The 20,936-nt window shown below is 36.4% G+C and overlaps 1 protein-coding gene across 2 annotated transcripts in view; it reads right to left on the bottom strand.

Annotated features, from left to right (window-relative positions):
* LMOD3 (leiomodin 3) overlaps positions 1 to 19,184 on the bottom strand; it is a 21,671-nt gene extending 2,487 nt beyond the window's left edge. The window contains exons 1-3 of one of the 2 annotated variants that reach the window (XM_074284134.1): positions 19,025 to 19,184; positions 18,217 to 18,514; positions 12,033 to 13,436 (exon numbers count right to left, since the gene is read on the bottom strand). In XM_074284134.1, the coding sequence (XP_074140235.1) occupies positions 12,033 to 13,436; positions 18,217 to 18,510 (1,698 nt within the window). In that variant the 5' untranslated portion in view covers positions 18,511 to 18,514; positions 19,025 to 19,184. Of the gene's footprint in view, positions 1 to 12,032; positions 13,437 to 18,216; positions 18,669 to 19,024 lie in introns of those variants that run through there. The other variant, XM_074284133.1, reaches the window with a different exon arrangement.
* Between the last annotated feature and the right edge of the window lie 1,752 nt (positions 19,185 to 20,936).

Genomic DNA, 20,936 nt, shown 5'->3' with positions numbered 1-20,936 from the left:
CTAGCTGCCCTGGACCGCTTTATTCTTTGTCCAGCCTCTCACTCATGCTGGTTGTGTGAAACTGGGCAAGTTTATCCTCCTCTCAATGTTGTTAAAAAAAAAAAAATATATATATATATATATACATATATATATATATATATATATACACATAGAAATATATATATACATATATACATATATATACATAGAAAGAGAGAGAAAGAGAGAGAGAGCCAGAGAGCCAGAGAGCCAGACAGAGAAAAAGAGATAGATTTGTGTGCCTGTGTGAAGGGTGAAGAGCTTTAAAGAAAAACTCATTTTTTATTACTTTCTTTAAGTGGATTTGTGTGCTGAAGTATATATGTGTGTGTGTGTGTGCGTGTGTGTGTATGTGTGTGTATGTATGTGTGTATATATGTATGTGTCTGTATATATGTATGTATGTGTGTACATGTGTGTATATATGTGTGTATGTGTGTACATGTGTGTGTCTGTATTGTGTATGTATGTGTGCGTGTGTATATGTGTGTATGTGTGTGTATGTATATATATATATATATATATATATATATATATATATATATATATATATATATATATATATATATATATACACATACACACACACACTCTCTGGGTTACAAAGATGCTATTCTGCATTGGGGGAGGGGATTTCCTCATCTGGGAGTTACAGTTACAGTTTCTATTTTTTCTCCTTATTCCCATCATCTACACAGTATCTAATACTTGAAAAACAATTGGGCCTGTCATTTCAGTGGTCTTAGTGAAGTTGCCTGGCACAGAGGGGGCATTTACTTGAATGGATTTGAATCTCTCTCAGACTCAGTATCCTCAGGTGTAAAAGTGATGATGAGTACCTGTAGTACTCACTTCATTAGGTTGTTGTGAAAATTCATCGAGATAATTGGGTAATATGCAGTGACCACTTAAAGGGCTATCCAAATGTCAGCTCTGATTGGTTTTTGTTGTCATTATGACAAAGCATTTTATTCATAAATTTAACAAAGCATTTCACTCATAAATTACTTATTTAACATAACCACCCTGCCATATAAGTAGTGGAAGTATTAGTTCCATCATTTTACAGAAGTGGAAACCAAGGCTTGGAGATTTAAAGTCATTTATTCAAAGGTCACATGACTAGTTTTTGCTTAAATTAAAGACTTGAACCCAGGTGAAATGGCTTTATCTTTTTTATATATATTTAATTTTAATTTTTTTCTCAATTATATGCAAGCAAAAAATTTTAACATTCATTTTGTAAAATTTCGAATCCTAAATTCTTTCCCTCTCTCCTCTTGTTCTCCCCTCCTTGAAAAGGCAATTTGATATAGAATATATATGTGCAATCACGTGAAACACGTTCATGTTTAGCTTTAATCTTAACTAATGTCAGTTATGATTATTATAATAAATGAGCATGAACTCACTCAAGAGACTGAATTTACCCATTCCCCAACTGATAAATGGTCAAAAGATATGAACTATGTCCATAGGGCTATAAAATAATGCATAACTTTGGACAATACTTCCAGGTATGAATCCCAAAAGAGATTGAAAAAACGAAAAGGATCTAGATGTACAAAAAACATTTATAGCAGCTTTTTTTTAGGGCAAAGAATTGAAAACTGAGGGACTGCCCATTGATTGGAGAATAGTTGAATAAATTGTGGTATATGATTTTGGTGAAATACTATTATGCTCTAAGAAATGATGAACAGGACGCTCTCAGAAAAACCTGGAAAGTCCTCCATGAGCTCAAGTAAAGTGAAATGTACTGTGTACAAAGCAGTAATGTTGTGGGATGATAAGCTGTGGATGGCTTTGCCATTCTCAGCAATACAATGATCCGAGACGATTCTGAAGAACTTACAATGAAAAGAAAATGCTATCTATACCCAGAGAAAGAAGTGATTATGTCTGAATACAAATTGAAGCATTTTTTTCCACTTTATTTTTCTTGAAGGTTTTTTTTTTCGGGGGGGGGGGGAGCAGGAGGAAGATTTATGTTTTTTTTCACAACATGACTTTTATGGAAATGTTTTGCTTCACATGTGCCTTCTCAGTGGAGAGTGGTGGGGGGGAGTGGGAGAAAGGAAAAGAAACTAGAACTCAAGAGTTTTTCATTAAAAACAAATGCAGAAAAATAAAAATACTAAAATTTTAAAAAGAGCTCACTTTGGAGTCCACTAAGGGTTAAAACAGTTATCTGGCAATAGGGTTAAGCCCAAGATGAGTTTGGATCCTGCTTCAGACCTTTACTAGTACTATAACTCTGAATAAGTCGCTTAATCCCTCAACCTCAGTTTCTTCATCTGTAAAGTAGAGATAATAATAGCGCCTATACCTCACAGGATATGTTGTGAGGATCAAATAAAAAAACAAACAAAGCCCTTTGCAGCCCTTAAATCTCTCTATAAATGTAGCTAATATTATTAGATAATATTAAATGTAATTCACTCTAATCACTCAGACAGCTGCAGTAGATGGGGTTTTATCTCAGTTAAAAATACAGATAGCCCCAGTGTGGTGCTAGGCAACAGAAGGCCTTTGGCCAAGGAACAAAGGAAGACAGACCAGGAGGCCCCAGCAACCCAACACTCCCAGGCAGGTGCCCAAATTAAGGAGACCTTGATGCTGCAGCTTGAATACAGCTGAAGCAGGATCACCCGCTAGAGATCTAGTCATTTGAGTCCAACCTCCTCATCTTACAGAAAAAGAGACTGAGACCAAGAAAGGTCAGTTAGAAAGTAAGTGTCAGATTATTGTTATTCAGTCATGTTTGTTATGTCGGATTCTGTGACCTCCTTTGGGGTTTTCTTGGCAGAAATACTGTAGTAGCTTGCCATTTCCTTCTCCAGCTCATTTTTACAGATGAGGAAACTGAGGCAAAGAGGCCTAGTGACTTATCCAGAGTCACAAGGCTAGTAAACGTCTGAAGCTGGATTTGAACTCAGGGAGATTCTGTCATTAGGGGCTTCTAGGGGCTGCCAGAACTCCTGCTCACCTTTTAAAGCCCAAGCTCAAATGCCACTTGGGCAGAGAGCATACTGGAACTGGTCTAAGACCCTTACTAGCTGTGTGATCCTGGGAAAGTCCCTCAACCCTGTTTGCCTCAGTTTCCCCATATGACAAATGAGCCAGAGAAGGAAATGTCAAAGCACCCTAGTATTTTTGGCAAGAAAACCCAAATGGGGTCATGGAAAGGCAAACAAAATTGAGTAATGACAATACCAGATGCTTCTGCCTTCATGCAGTGATCTCCCTTTGTGTATTGCCTTCTTCTCCCCTGGACCCCAGGTAACACTTTCTTGAATCCCTCTCTAATGTACTTTTCATGTAATAGTCATTTGTGTCTTTGTCCCTTAAGACTACAAATTCCATTGCACAATTAGAGAATGAATGAAGGGATGAAAAATAATAGCTGATCTGTATTTAATGCTCCAAAGTTTGCGAAGCACTTAATATGATCTCATTTGATCCTCACAACAACCCTGAGAGATAAAAGAGAAAGGAATAAGTATTTATTAAGCACCTGCCATGTACCATTAAGCACATACAAAGCATTGTGCTAAATGAGAATACCTAAGCTTTTCATCTCATTTTCAGCTCTCTCCACACAGTAATCACGTAATGGTGTTTTTTGTTTGTTTGTTTGTTTTTTGTTTTTTATTGTTTTTGGTTTTTTTTTTTTTGGTTTTTTTTTTTTTTTGGCTGACAAAAGGAATTGATAAATGACTCATGCTCTCCTATTCTTGCCTAGTTTGATAAACTTTAGGACACACGGGACTGATTAGTGTATACCAGCATTAAATGTTTACCAACTAGCTCTGGGAAGAAAAAAATGCATACCAAACACATTTTTAAATTTAATCTGCATTATTAACAGATCGACAAAAACAAAAACAAAAAAAGCTCTGATTTGGAACAGTTGCCAGTTTTTGAGGCATAAATACTTACACTGAGTAATAATTAGCTCTCACAGAACCAGTATGAGCTGGCTTCTGCACACCCCTGGATGGGCAGACATTCCCAGGGGCTTCTGGGTAGAGCCCCTAAGGGTCATCTTCAGGAGGGTCCAAGATCACCCTCTGTTCTTTCTACCATGTTCTTTAACAAATTCTTTCTCCCCCCTCAATACTTTGGTACAGGTTAAGTTGGGCTTCACACATCCAAAGTCAACCTGAAGTCACAAAAATTAGACAGAAACAAGGGACAGCATTTCAGGACTTCAGATCTGACTCCCACCATAGGGATAATGGGAGAGAAGGGAGGACAGAGTGGGAAGAGCTTCTTTCTACACTGCTCCTAATTATAGACCTTCCTCACTCAGTGTCCTAATGCCTCCCCATACATCCAACCAAAAAGAAGAATCAAGAAATCACCCGTCTGACTTCATGGCAAGAGAAAATAGAAACCTCATGTAATGGATCACGATTGCCAGTGCTTTAATTAGAAATATGCTCCATAGACATGAGCAGTCCTGAAATGGCTCACTTCTCATTTCTCTAGCTCATTTACAGAACAAAATCTCCTCCTTACCCCCGACTAATAGGGTCCAGTCTCTTTTTAACATCAATCCTCATTTAGAAAGCAGGGAAACATTTTGGAATTCATAATCTTGTAAAAATGAATGCTAAAAAATTGTCTTGATGTGTAATTGGGAAAAATAAAATAAAATAAATATTTAATAAAAATATCGAACCATAAACCAGCACTACATCATGATGTCTCTCAATTATATTGCACTGTGATAAACGTGCTTCGTCTTTTGAGACAGCAAGGAATTGAGCACCAGATCTGAAGTTAAAAAAAAAAACCTAAGTTCTAATCCTGCCTCTGAGATACTTCCTAACTTTGGGATCCTGGTCAAGACATTTAAACTCTGTCTATTCAGTTTCCTTTTCTAGATAACAGGACTATTGATAGCTTCTACCTTCCAGGGTTATCATGAGGATCAACTATTTGTAAAGTATTTAGCACAATGTCTGGTATGTGCTTAATGCTATGTGTTAGGTGCTCAATAAATGCTTCTTCCTTTCTCTTTTATCTCTCAGGGGTTGTTGTGAGTTTCAAATGAGATCATATTTGTTAAGTGCTTTCAAACTTCGGAGCAATAAATAAATGTAAGGTATTATTTTTCATCCCTTCATTTATTCTCTTTCTAATTGTGCAATCCCCAATTGGTCTTCTTCCTTGTTGATCTCTGCTACTTTTGCCAAAGCTCTCTTGTCGATTATCCTTCTCTTTCTTTCCCTTGGTTTTTCCTCTTCTCTCACTACTCCTTCTCTATTCTTCACTTTCTCCCTGACCTTTTAACATGGGATTTCCTTAAGAGTCTGTCTTCATCTTTCTTCTCTCAGCTCCTCACTGTCTTGACAGTCTCATTCACACCTGAAGTTGCAACTTCCATCTCTATGCAAGTGATTTCCAGATTTATGCCTTGAGCTCTGCACTGTCCCTTTCAAGCTTGAGGTCCACATTTCTAGTTCCCATCATGACATTTTCACCTAAATATTCTCCTTCATAGACAACTATACTCATTTCCCCCCTTTATCCTCCAATTTATTTCTCCTTTCAACTTCACTATTTTTATCTATGGCATCCTCATGTTCCCAGAAAACCAGGTTTAAAATGTTGAGGTTGTTTTTGACACAATGAAAATGGCATGCAGACTAAATCAATGCTTATTTTGCTCATTTTTTTCCTTCAAGAAGAATGGTTTTTAGAATATAAACAGTAGAACAAAAAAAGCAAAGCAGAGGTTGAAACCCAAGATAAGTAAGTTGGTAAAGGGGGACTACTTCTGAAGAGGTCTTTAACAACTGGGTGAATTACATCTTAGGGTATGGAAAGAATAGAAAGATATAATTATGAGCTGCCAATGAAGAAGTTTGATAAATTGTGGAGAATCCCAGAGGCATTCTGGGACCAGAAAAAGACAAATGTTATCCAAATTTCAGGAAAGGAAAAGGGGTCAAATTTGCAAACTAATGACTAATGAGCTTTATTTTGGTTCTTTACAAATTCTAAGATAGTTGTTTCTAATCTGTAGGCCATGTATCCCTGGAAGATAGCAGATTTATTGCAAAGGATACTTAATTTATAAATAAGGAAAAATGCCTCCTGTAAACTGAATAATACCTATTACATATTTATTGAAAACTATTTTCAAATGTATATAGATGGCATCAAGATCAATAGGTAGTTTCTTTTTTTTTTCATGTGTTTTGTCAATAAATGGATACTGAAAAGACAATTAGAGTTTTTTTAAAATAAAAGTGTCTTCAAACACAAAAAATTTGGCAATCCCTATTCCATTATGAAAGGATTGGCTTGAGAGAATTTAGAAAGGGAAACAGTAATTATTAGGAGGCATCACAGTTATATTAAGTACAGGGAATACAGGTCATTAAATACAGGTCATTAAATTAATTTCCTTTTTTTAATGTGATTACTAGACTAATAAATTAGGGACTAGCATAAAGTATACTTAGATTTTTAGCAAAGTATGTGACAATCTCTCACACTATTCCTGTGGACAAGATAATTCCATATGGGCCAGATGATTTATATAGTTACGTAGATTTTGAACTATTTGAATGACAACTCAGATAAATTGGCCCTATTCTCTCTTCTCTGCAGTCCATCCTTCTTACTTCGATCTTACATGCAGATTTACTTGTAATTCTCTGCCCAGCAATCTTTAGTGGATCTTGTTTATTTTGGGTAAAATTAAAATTCTTTTGTCTGTCATCCAAGACTCTCTCTAATCTGGCACCAACCTTTCTCTCTAGCCTTATAGTTTCTTCATCTTTTTTTATTAAATTTTTTTTATTTTCAAAATATATGCATGGGGGGCAGCATAGGGTGCACTAGCCTTGAAGTCAGGAGGACCTGAGTTCAAATCCAGCCTCAGATTTAATACTTCCTAGCTGTGTGACCCTGAGCAAATCACTTAACCCCTATTGCCTCAGCAAACAAAACAAAACAAAACAAAAACAAAACCCAAAACAAAAACAACAACAACAACAAAAAACACAAAAACAAAAAAACAACAACATATGCATGGATAATTTTTCAGCATTGATCCTTGCAGAACCTTGTCTTCAAAATTTCCCTCCCTTCTCCCCACCCCCTCCCCTAAGATGGCAAGTAATCCAATATATGTTAAACATGTTTAAAATATATATTAAATCCAATATATGCATACATATTTATACAATTTTCTCAATGCCAAGAAAAATCAGATCAAAAAGGAAAAAAATGAGAAAGAAAACAAAATGCCAACAAACAACAACAACAAAAAGGTGAAAATACTATGATCCACACTCAGCCACAAGTTCTCTCTCTGGATGCTGATGACTCTCTCCATCACAAAACCACTGGAACTGGTCTGAATCATCTCATTGTTGAAATATATCCAATATACTTTATTATTCTTTAAGATCTATGCTTCAACCAAACTGCTCTAATTTCTCCTGTCTCTATGATTTTGCTCAGAATGTTCCCCCATTTTCTTGTACCTGTCAAATTTCTCCCCATTCTTTAGAGTCCTATAGAAATGGCCCCTCCCTGAACCTACTTGCCTGTTTCTGTCCTCAAACACTTTTTTTTTTTGAAATCTGTAGGGCATTTGTCATATCATTTATAATTTAATTATTTACTTTTATTTACTTTTAATTTTTAAATTTAAATTTTAAATTTTATTTTAATTTATTTAATTATCTGCCATTTCCACTACTAACCTAGGAGTTCTAAGAAATTAGAGGCTATGCTTTTAATTTATTAAATTTGTATAGTTCCTGCTCTGTGTATTAAGCATGTTACAAATGTTATCTTATTTGATCTCCACAAAATACTATAACATACTATATATTGTGTGTATATACTATATATAATGTGTAATATAGTATATGTAATATGCTACCGTATGTATATATATATATAAATAACTGTATACAATATGCTATATTGAAATGCAGTATATGTATATATATATATACATATACTGTATTTCAATAGAATTTTTATATTTTATAGTCTTATGTTTCATTTTATGCATTTAAAAACATGATTTTTAGAAGGAGTCTCTAGCTTCACCAGATTGCCGAAAAGGCTCCATGACACAAAAATAGTTAAGGAACCATTGGATTAAAGTTGATCTCTAAGACTCTGCCTGACTAAACTGCTAAAGCTTGAGTATTTGCCAATCAGGACCAGGTAGGGGCAGAACTGAGGAAGTACATAAAGAACCAAGCAGAGGGCACTGGTGAGTGCAGATCAAAAGTCCTTTAGACACAGCAGAGTAACCAAACCCAGAAGTCTATGGACAAAGATCTCAGAAATAAGGCGTGTATTCCATAGTGGGACCCCATGAATTGCTTTCTGTTGATCCTTCGGCCCCTGCTTTCATCACCAAGGCAGAGCTCTGACCCTGCCTCCCTCAATATTTAACTGAAGGATAAAAATTTGTTCCATTGGGTTTGGATACCCTTTAAATTAGGAACATGGGAAAACACTGCCCAATTTTATTTGTAAAATCATTGTAGCTTTTAAATTATACCTCGAAAGGACAACAGCTTGGGGATTACTTACTTTAACCCTTTTTCTTTGAAAAATATTTTTATTGATGTCTTTTGTTTTTCCATCACTTTCATTTCTGAATATGTCCTTCCTCTTCTTCTGTCTAGTGAGTTATCCTTTATCACAAAGAATAAAAGAAAGAAGGCGAAAAATGCAAGGCATGGAAACCCACTGGGACCTCAGCAAAATCTGATAATTTATGCAGTGTTCAAACTTATATAAGAAAGAAGGGAGGTCCATTTTTGTATTTCTTTTCTGGAGACTAAATTTGGTCATGATAATTACTTAAAATTCAATGACTTTGGCTATTTTTTCAAAAGAGAAAACTCCTTGACCTGGAAAATGAGACATGGTATGTCTTGGATTATTGAACATAAAGAATTGTTACATGTGGTAATATAATGAAATGAAATGTTAGAATATCACCATCAAAACCTTTTAAAAGGCTGGTCATGCAGATTTTTACAGCTTTCCCCATAAATGGATCTCAATGCCTCCAAATAGAAGAGAGGCTTTATGCAGGAAATCCTAATCAGTTATTCTCCATGTTCCATAGAAGTCCAAAAATAAGGAAAACTATTTACATACAATTAAGAAGGAGAGATTTCAGGTGACCATCACCTTGATGGCATTCTGAAATAGGCTGGAGTAAGGCAATGACATGGTTAGATATATAAGGAATATCAGGAGAATGCATATGGAAGGAGGAAAAATTGTCACATCACAATCAAGAAATTGTAAAATCTCTACTATTGAATCCTAGTAAAACTGGTCAGAAATATGAAAGAATCACCGAAACTTTGTAATAACCAGTACCTCCCAGCATCATACCAGGAATTTTCCCATTAAAGACTAAGAAAAAGTAAAGATAGCAACTTCAAGGAAGAGAGATCTCCCCATATGTACAAAACATAAATCTTTCTGAAAATATAATAAATCTTCATTAAATTTAACCCTACTAATTTCATTAGATGCTGAGCTAAATGTCTGTTATTCTATTCAGGCTCAAATGTTCTAGTAAGAAAATGAAGAAGACAGTTCTCATTGGTTTTCCAACCTATGAGCTATCTCTTTTCTTATCCACCCTTTGCACCCCCTAATTAAAATCCCAAATGCATTTCTATGACCACATCACTTATTAATTCAAAAATCTTTAGTAGATCCTTATTGCCTACTGAATTGACTTCCCTTGTGAATTTCTAATCCTGTTTTTGATGTTCCTACACAAGCTGCCTTCAAATTATTTTTCCAGTTCTACCTCTCCCTTCTCTTGACATGTTCTAACTAAACTAGATGAGTTTTCTATTTTTCTATTGTCTATTCCCATCCCCATATATTTATTCATGCCATAATCCATGCTTGGAAAGACCCATTCCATCTCCACTTGCTGAAAGTGTCTCTCTTCCTTTAAAACTCATTTCAGATTCCATTTTCTCCATGAAACTCCCTGACTCTCAGAGTTGAATTCATTCTTTCTCTCTGTCTTTCTATCTCTGTCTCTGTCTCTCTCTCTGTCTCTGTTTCTATCTGTCTGTCTGTTTCTCTCTTCCCCCCTCAAATTTTCTCATAGCACCTTACCTGGACTACTTTATTGCACTTAAAATGAAGAGACCTGAGTTTGATTTTCAGCTCATTGTCATTTGATGCTAATCTCTCAGTCTTGTTTCTTCATCTATAAAATGGGGATGGTGATAATGTCACCATTTACCTCTCTGGATTGTTGTTAGGAATCAATGAGCCTAAGTAAACTACTTTGGCAATTTGTACCTTCTCTTTGTACTACAATTATTTGCCAAATAGTCCCTTCTACAATAAGATTATAACGTTCCTTGAGAAAAAAAAAGTTGGTGTCAAATCTACTTCTGCATCCCCAGGATCTGGCACAGTTTCTTATACACAGAAATTGTACTTCAAAGATCTGGGTTCAGGTCTTTAGCTTTGTCATTTACTACCTATTGATCTTGGATTTTTTTTTCTGTCATGTCATTTTTCTGGATATCTGTTCCCTTATTTGTAAAAAGTAAAATTATGCAAGGATCCATGATTGCATTCATGTGAACAATCATTTGGGGATCACAGCCCTGCCGTGTTTTAGTACATGGATTTCAAGAGATTCTGTGGTCCAGATAAAAGGCATATGATAATATAATTTGGAAGAAATCTCAGTGGCCATACTTAATGATTTACATCATCATCATCATAATTTATACAATTTACATACATGAAATGATTTCCCACTATCAAGTGATCTTCGAACATTTCTAAGAAAGAGAAGCCCACCCTCTCCTTAGGCAGCCCATTCTTCTTTAGGGCCTCTTTAACTTAGGAATATTTTTCTGACACTGAGTCCAATTTTTTTTTCCTTTGGGTCTTCTAGGTTATTGCTCTTAGTTCTGATCTCTGGGACCAAATGAAGTAAGGTCTACTTCCTTTTGTACAATCCTTTATAATCCTTCAAAAACTAGGAGAGCTATCATCTTATCCCTAGTGGAAGGGAAGGAAAGGTCTAACATTTGTATAGTTCCTGCTCTGTGTATTAAGCATGTTACATATATTATCTTATTTGATCTCCACAACAACTCTGGGAGGAAGACATTATTTTACCTCCATTTTACAGCTGAGGAAACTGAGGGTATGAGTTCTGCCCAAATTCACATGGCACTAATTAACAGAGATTGGATTTGGAGATTGGAGATTGGAGCCCAGCTCCTCTAACTCCAGTAAGAATTTTATTTCCACTTTCCAGGATTCTTTCTCATAGATTTGTCAAGGACTTTGGGCATATTCATTTAACATTTGAGCTAAAACTTACAAACTATTTTCCTTTAAGTAGATCCATAACAATTTCTATTTGCTAAATCTTTTTCCCCCTGAGACAGTGGGGGTTACTGTGACTTGCCCAGAGACAGCCAGGCTGAGGTCGGGTTTGAACTCAGGTCCTCCTGACTTCAGGGCTTGTAATCCATCCACCACATCAACTAGCCGCCCCTTACTAAATCTTGATAATCAAACTGTGCTTCTATAGATATAAAGAGGTATTTTTGCATAGTAGAGGAAAACTTCATTTCATTTTTATATTTATATTATTTCAAATTTATATTTATTTTAAATTTTATTTTTCCCCAATTGCATGTAAAAACAATTTTAACATTCATTTTTTAAATATTTTGATCTCAGATCCCATTTCTGACACTTGTGATTTTGGACAAGTCTTCCTAGCCTTCAGTTTGCTCATCTGAAAGGGGTGGGCTATATGGCCCCCGAATTCTAAATCTATGTTCCTTTGACCTAAAAGATTGAAAAGATGAACGTAGTTGAAAATGCAAACCTATAGCTCATTGAAATGACCCTTTCCTTCATTTAGGCTGAATGAGGAGGCTTTTCTCCCACAAAACCCAATACAGTGAGTAGAAATCCATTTCCCACCCTCCCATCATACTCACAGGTTTGAGATAGGCCACGTTACTGTGCCGAATGTCATTCAGAAGCTGGTCTCGCGGCGTGATCTCCACCAGAGGTGGAGGTCTAATCCTAGGCACGGGTTTGAGGGTTTTGATGACATCCTTGAGGTTGGTTTTTTCAGCCGGCTCTTGGGCTTCGGGCGGCATACGAGATTTACGCTGGATTCTCTTCAGTTTGACCACTTTGAAGGAGTCTGGGTCAGTTCTGTATGGCTCCGGTTGACCAGGATTCTTGCTGATTTCATTTCTCCGATTAAGGCCGAACGGGGGCATTTGGGAGCCGGGCATTTGCGGAGCCTGCAATAACTCATGCATTCTGGGATCCGGCATTGGGCCTCCAAGCATCTCCCACATCCCAGGAGGCAACCCCAGGCCATTCTCTAACATGGCTATTAACTTCTTCTGCTCTCGAAGTTGCTGTTGCTTTTGTTCCTCTTGCCTTTTCTGTCTTTGTTTATCCTGATTTCTGGTTAGCAAATTGGTGACCACCATCCTAGGACCGGGAAGCTCAAAATGGTAGCCCATCTTAAGGAGAGTGCTATTGGCCTTCAGGAGCCTCGATATCTCCATTTCTGCGTGGTGTCCCAGCATGTGCCTTTGGTTGTGGAAGCGGAGCTCCGTTAATGTTTCGTTAAACTGCAGACACCTCATGATGGCCACGATGCCTTTGCCCGTAATGAAATTGGACTCTATATTGAGAGTAGTGATGCTTCTATTTTCCCGCAGCATGTTGGCCAATGCGAAGGCGACGCTCTCATCCGCACCCACGTTGGCTAAGCTAAATGCTTTGACGTGCTTATTTTTCTTCATGGCATTAACAAAGTCCAATAGCATCTCTTTAGGGATGTTTTCAATGTTATTCAGGTTGAGTTCTTTCATTTCCGGATCATTTTTGCGCACTCGCCTCAAACTTTCATCAAGATTCGTCTGGTTTCCCGAAGGTCTGGAGCTCACTTTCATAAAACTGGTATCCAGGGCCAATTTCTTGGGATCCAATTTTGAGATTTTGTTTTCGCTTTTTTCTAGGGATATAGGGCTCTCTTTTGCCTCTGCAAAGAGTTTTGTCAGTAACTTTAAGCTGTTTTTATTTTCCTCTCTCTGTTTTTCTCTGGCTTTCTTTTCTTCCTCCTCTTTCATTCTTCTGTCCTCTTCTCCGGCATCCTCTGCATTTTCATTTTCATCATCTTCATCACCGCCTTCATCCTCCTCCTCTTCACCTTCATCCTCCTCTTCACCTCTATCATCATCTTTTTTTTCTTGAAGCTTTTCAGTATTATTTGACTTGGGTTCATTCTTTTCATTTTCTTTAGTGAGTTTTGTCATTAAAGCTCCTGGCGCATGTGTATTGTCCTTGTCTGTTTCTTCATGAACATCTGCGGTGTTTTCCTGTAAGAGAAATGATTAAACATTAAAATATAATTTGTCTTGTATAACACAAGAAATTTATTCTATCTCAATGCCTAGCACAATGTCTGTCATGCAATAGGAACATAATAAACATTTGTTAATTTAATGACTTTATTCTTCCCAGGTTCTTTCAAAAATAGCATTGCATTCACCCTAAATCACCAAAACAATTGGAGTGTTCTGTTTTAAAAACAGAATTATAAATCTGCATAGTAACAAAATGGAAGTCTTTAAGTAGGTGTTCCTATGTTTAAAACATGTCTGTAGGGCAGCTAGGTGGCACAGTGGATAGAGCACCAGCCCTGAAATCAAGGGGACCTGAATTCAAATCTGGTCTTGGGCATTTAACATTTCCTAGCTGTGTGACCCTGGGCAAGTCACTTAACTGGGATTACCTCGGCAACAAAACAAAAAGTCTATTCTTCATAATATTCATATAAAAACATACCGTTAAAATGACTTGCAAATGTTAAAATGCTATATTCTCTGTCAGTTATTATTATTCTCATTTTTTTCCCAGTGGAATTCAGATAGAAATAAATCTGGATAAATTGCTATCTTGCCTTTTCTCTTTTATGTTTTGTGGTCTGTCCAAATAGCTCAAAGCAGAATTGAATTAACCCAAAGGAAATGCAAAATATGCAAAATTAGAGAAGCTACCCCAAATGTTCATATGGACTATTTGTATCTGACATGTGGCAGAGCATTCCGAGTTTGTATTGTCCAATCAGCCAAAGTCGGACACAGTAACTTGATTCTAACACAGTGATGTCATTTTGGTTGTCTTCAAAGACGAAGGACAACTACCACCAACTACTATCTGTCTAGATGGATAAAATATTATGTTATTCATAGATTTAAACCTGGAAGTGACTTTTAGAGAGCCTCATTTTAAGGCTGAGGAAATTTCAGCCATATGAAAAGTCTCACGAGTAATATGAGAGGTAGGGTTTGAACCCCAATACTTTATTTTATTTATTTTTTATGAAAACTTTTTATTTTCAAAACATATGCATGGGGTGGATAAAAGGGAAGGGAAAAGTTGGAACAGAAGTGAGTGCAAGGGACAATGTTGCAAAAATTACCCATGGATGTGTTCTATCAATAAAAAGCTATAATAATAATAAAAAATAAAATAACATATGCATGGATAATTTTTCAACATTAACCCTTGCAAAACTTTGTATTCCAAAATTTTCCCCCTTCCTCCCATCCAGTCTCCAGATGACAAATAATCTAATATGTGTTAAACATGTTAAAAAATATATGTTAAATCCAAGACATATATACATATTTATACAATTATCTTTATATAACTTATACAATTATCTATTTGCACAAGAAAAATCAGATCAAAAAGGGGAAAAATGAGGAAGAAACAAAATGCAAGCAAACAACAACAAAAAGAGTGAAAGTGTTATGTTGTGATCCATACTCAGTTCTCACAGTCCTCTCTCTGGGTATAGATGACTCTTTTCATCACAAGATCATTGGAACTGCTCTGAATCATCTCATTGCTGAAAAGAGCCATGTCTATCAAAATTAATGATTGTATAATCTTGTTGTTGCTGTGTACAATGATCTCCTGTGAACCCAATACTTTAAAAACAATATTCTTTCTACTGTGCTGCAGAGTCTTCCATCAAAGCTAAAACCATGGATTTTTCAGAAACATCCTAATTTCTACCTCTACATTTAAATTAAAATTTCAGACACTACATTGGTGGTTTTTTTTTTGGTTTGTTTGTTTGTTTGTTTTTTTAATATATAACAGTATGTGTCGATTTCTGAATGAAATAGATTTCCTGGCCATTCAGATTTATGAAAATCAACTTCATGCTTCCTTGCTGACTATCTCCAGTTCAATTCCTGAATGAAGGTTCAATGGAGGGAGTTGTGGGGGGAGTCAGATCAAAGCCATAAAAAAAATAGATAGAGCACCAGATAATAATAGTATTTATAAATAATTGATTAGGATAAGAGAGGAGCAGTTTCCTTCTTTATAGCAGTGTGATATATCATAAAGAGCAAGACCTATGTCTGAACCCTGGCTTTGTTCTCTACAGCTTATATCATCGTGAACAAGATATATAATAGCCCTGGGTTTCAGGTTCCTCATATATACAGTGAAGAGGTTAAACTAAAGGTCCTCCAGATCTTCCAGATCTAAAAAACCTTTGAAATATTAAACGTGATGTTAATAGGGTTGATATTTTTGAACAATGAATTAAGAATCCCTTTCCTATGCAATATATCAAATATTCACAATTTTTAAATAAAAGATAATCTATGATCCTGACCTCATTTAGGTGAGTTTGAAATGACATTTAGTCACATTTTTATTGGCTCCAGCAGGGGGTGCTGTGAGTCAAGTTGTTTAAATTGTGGTGTGAAACTTTTTTTTTTAATTACAGAAGACCCTTTGTGGGGGTTTGGGGACAAAATTGGCTGCTGGTTCCTGGACCATGAATGGTAAAAGTGTATACAAAGTCCTGTAACAGCATGTAATGTGACCTGGGGCCATGTTTGTCTTGGAAAAGTCACACTGTGGAACTCATTGAATATAAAGTGTGTACTCCACTAACTAGGAAACCATTTACAATCATCTTGAGTTACAAGCTGCCGGATCACAGGGTCACAAGGTGCATCTGTGTCTGCTAGTGAAATTCTAAGTTACTTTAGCTGAGGATCCTTTCATTAATTCAGTCAATCAATATAAGTCACATATGAAACAAATCTTTGGACCCAGAAAGTAGATTAATTCACATTCAAGTTATTGAATAAAATCATTTTATTGGCACTTGTAACATAGTATGTAGGAAAAGCATTAGTTTCTGAGTCAGAAGGCCTGGACTCAAAACATCTCTGACAGCTTTGGGATCTTGAATAAGGTACTTGACCTCTGCCTCAGTTTCCTCAACTGTAAAATGGTGGTGGTGGTGAGGGGAGATAATTAATAGCCCCTGCCTCTTGGGGTTGTGATAAGATAATATTTATGCAAAGTGCTTAGGACTTTATCTGGGACATAATGAGTGCTATTTTCTAGTAAATGCTTTTTACTATTATTTTTATCCTTGCATCTTTACACTGATGAGCCATATACCAATTTGATTCTTAATGTTTAAAAAATTGAATTTAAGTTTATAAAGGACACCTCTAAGGACAAGAACTTGACAGACAGAATTAGTATCAATTTCTTCTTGGTATTGATAACTAGCTAGGTGGTGCAGTGTGTTGAGCTTGGAGTCAAGAAGACTCATATTCCTGAGTTCAAATCCAGCCTCAGACACTTAGAGGTTCCAAGTCACTTCACCCTATTTGTCTCAGTTTCCTCATCTGTAAAATGGGCTAGAGAAGGAAATGGCAAACTCCTTCAGTATCTTTGCCAAGAAAACCCCAAATGGGGTTATAATAAGTTGGACATGATGAAAACAACTCAATAACAATAATAGTCACATCACTCAATAATGTCCTTTATAGAATAAGCCACAATAGGTACTAGATGATTTGTAAGAATTCATTTCATTGTCTTCTTTTTTTCTTTTCGTTAAAACTTTAATAAATAAGTCGAAAACATATGACATTGGATTATTTGTAAGAGTTTGTGTTTTACATGTATAAGACTGCCTGCCATCTGGGGGAGGGGGTTGGGGGAGGAAGGGAAAAAATCTGTACAGAAGTAAATGCAAGGGATAATGTTGTAAAAAATTACCCATGCATATGTACTGTCAAAAAAAAAGTTATAATTATAAAATAAAAAATAAAGAAAGAAAAAAAGAGTTTGTGTTTTAATGTGTTAATTGTTGGTGTGTATTTTACAAATTATCTTTGTACGATTCTTTAAATGTTTGTTGGGATTGTCTTGTTTCCTTGCAGCACAGAGTAATGGATAAAGTGTTAAACTTGGGTCAGGAAAACATGGATTTATTTCTTACCTTTTACATTCACTAGCTCTGTGAGTATGGGCAAGTCATCCCACCTCTCCGCCAACAGAATGGGAACAATAATACCTATAGTGTCTAGATATTGTAAGTACCTAGTTAGGACATTTATATAGCACTTCCTGTGTGCCTGGCACTTGTTATGTACTTTTAAATCATTATCCCATTTGTTCCTCACAATAATCTTGGGAGCTTTGTGCTTTTATTAACTCTGTCCTAGGAAACTGAGGCAAACAAGTTTAGTTGCTTAAAGTCACTAAGTTAATAAGTGTCTGAAGTAAAATTTGAAGCCAGCTCTTCCTTGACTCCAGACCCAGTACTCTATCCACTATTTCACAGAGCTGTTGAGTTTCAAATAAGATAATGTATATAAAGAACTTCACAGATTTTGAAGTTATATGTAAGTATCAATTATTAGCTTTGGGGCACATCTATATACTCATTCAGTTTCTACAGTGTAATTTTATGCTGTAAACTTAATACCAAATTTTAAAGAAAAGTAAAACTCAAAAGAAATTCTCATCCCCTTTTTTGTAAATTAGACTTAAATTACATATATTATATATATGTGCATATATATATATACACACACATACACACACACACATACACACACACACACACACACACACACACATATATATATATATATATATATATATTTTTTTTTTTTTTTTTTAATGGTGCTCAGGCTCAGGGTGGAATCCATTGTTGTACATTCATCTATAATGTGTCCTAAAGAAACAAGAAATTATTGGCTACACAAACTCTGTGCTCAAAACCTCTAAGAAGATGCACTTGGAGCTTTTGCTTTTTACCTTAGATGATTCAAAGGTGATGGGGACTCTCTCGTCCTCCAGCATGCGCCTGGATGCCTTCTGCCAATACATATAATCGACAAGAGATCGATGATCAAAGCTGCCAGTGGGGGGCTTCTCCGTCTGATCTTTCTGAATCATTCCCACCGGGACTCTGGGGTCCGGAGCCATGACTTCCATCTCTGACTGCAATTCTCGGAGTTCCTCGGGGGACAAGTTAGCCAGGATTTCATCTTCATCAATATCCTCCCCGAGAGATTCATCTTGATCAGAATTTTTGCTGTGTTCAGACATCTTTCTAGATGATGGAAGGGAAAATGAGAAATTGACAGATGAAGCTGATGCCTCAAAAAGGTTCTCGGGCGATATGACGGTCTCCTTCCACACCAACTTTTAACTAGTTTTTTCTTCCCCCACTCCCTCCTCCCCCAGAACACTAGTCAAATAGAGCCTGAGAGTTCTCCAATTCTGGACTCATGCTAGTTCTATATTAAGCAGGGCTTGGCTGGAAAGAGGGGATTTATGGGACTATTACTCTCCTCTCTTTTCAGCGACTAGAGTCAGCTGTGCAAACCCTTCTGACATTTTAAGTACAGCTGCTTATGCACACCATTGAGTAACATAGCAGAGAGGAACAAAACTGAATTTATATCTTCACCTATTGATAATCCAAAAGACAGAGATATACCTCCCTCCCTTCCTCCAATTCCCCTCCCCACACTTGCACAGTTACTAACTAACTCATCTTTCAAGGGTGACTGAGAGTAGATTCATTTTTAATTAAAAGTCAGTGTTGAAACAAACTTACATTTTGTTTCCCCTTCTCTTCCAGGAGCTATCCAAACCACAAAAATGAATTTTGGAGCATAGGAAAAAAAAGCCCAAAGATGATTTTTTCCCCTTTAATCTTGAAGTCTTTAAATCAGCTCAAAATATAACTCAGGAGGGCAAGAGCAACCCAGATGCAATCCTCTCCAACTGGAGTAGGAGCTCTGTTCTATAATTTACTAGCTGAGTAAGCTGAGACCTTACAACGTGCTTATTGACATCTACACCCCATAATCAGTAACACACTGGGTAACTGCAGAGTCAGAGTCAATCCTTGAATGAGGATTGTCAAAACGGAATGGCCAATTGGTCTTTGGCAGCCGGATCTTGGACTCTATTCTCCTTGTTGCCTAGTTATTCCCTGGTAGCATTAATTCCATCCTTCCATTCCCCAAGCATCAAGTTGTTACTTAATGGTGAGAAAAAGGAAATAAAGTCTCTGAGCCCCAGACTATACCAATAGAATGCCTTATGCCTTGGGATGAAAATGGTCAGCTCATTTTGTCTAAGTCTCATTTGCTTCATTTAGACTGGATGCAGAACAATTGATCAGTCAACAAATATTTATTAAGGAGCTAAAATGTATTAGACACTGCATTAGGCTCTGGGGATGCAATGGCAGAAATAAATGAGTTCTTGCCCTTAATGAAATTATGTTCTATCAATGGAGACATAAATAAGTCTATGCAAATTATACACAAGGTATTTTTTTTTTTGGAGGGAGATGTGAGGAGATGGGAGAATCAGAAAAGCAGTTGAGCTGACATTTTGTAAAAAGTAAGGATTATTTGTCCATGTCCATTCAAACTTCTAACATGGTTCATGAATAAAACATGCCTCATCTTTGCTCTGTGTTGTATCTGAATCGGGAAACTAGGTTCCTTGGGATCCTAGACATTCAGCATCGACAGAGATATAACTAGGAATTTGGAGACAAAGGAAAAATGTCTCAAACATGCGAGGGACAAGTGATATGAAATGAAGTGAAGATTGAAGGAGGGGATGGGCAAGATGGAAACCCTCAGAATCTGGCACAAAGGGCAAGGCTTGAATAGGGTAGGCAAAAAAAACTTCCCCCAAGCCAACCATTTGGTAGCTCTCTATTTTAATTATCCTTATTAAGTAGGTGCTAAGTTCTATTTGCTAAAATAGAACCCTCTAAATTCAGAAGCCTTGAAAAAAAAGTCCTAGTTTTCCAATCCCAGCTTTGGGTCTGAAAACAGTGACTCATATAAAAAGCATTTGATGTTACTGGTGTTTAGTAGTGAGTTCTGCTACTGTACTTTTCTAGGTCAATGAACATTCAAAAGCAGAGCATTCTTACTGTTCTGTAAAGGGAACAGATCTGGAAGGTCATTCCAGGGTGATTCTCTAAGTCAATAAATTTGGTGTTAATCCTTGTTGCCCAGGTTTGAATTTTGGACTCTGCACAAAAGTCTCTCGTTCATTAATCCATGAAAGGCAGGATAATGTAGTGGATAAGGCATTGAACTTGGAGTCAGGAAAGTTCAAAGTCCCATCTTAGATGGGACTTCACCATGTCTCTGAATGTCTCAGTTTCTTCATTTATAAAAAGAAGGATGAAATACCTCATACCTTGAGTCATGAGACTCAAATGGGATAATGAAGGTAATGTTCTTTATAAGGTTTATATTTTTTAAAATCATAGGTAGTACATGTATTGGTCGACCTGCCATCTGGGGGGGGGGGGAAGGAGGGGAAAAATTGGGAAAAAAAAGTTTTGGCAATTGTCAGCGTTGTAAAATTACCCATGCAAATATCTGGTAAATAAAAACTATTATTTTTTATTAATTTTTATAATTATAACATTTTCTTTGACAGTACATATACACAGGTAATTTTTTTTACATTATCCCTTGTACTCCCTTATG

Source organism: Sminthopsis crassicaudata, chromosome 1 (assembly GCF_048593235.1).
Source record: "Sminthopsis crassicaudata isolate SCR6 chromosome 1, ASM4859323v1, whole genome shotgun sequence".
Lineage (NCBI taxonomy): Eukaryota > Metazoa > Chordata > Mammalia > Dasyuromorphia > Dasyuridae > Sminthopsis > Sminthopsis crassicaudata.
The sequence above is the reverse complement of the archived record's forward strand: the minus strand, read 5'-3'. Positions and strand labels throughout refer to the sequence as shown.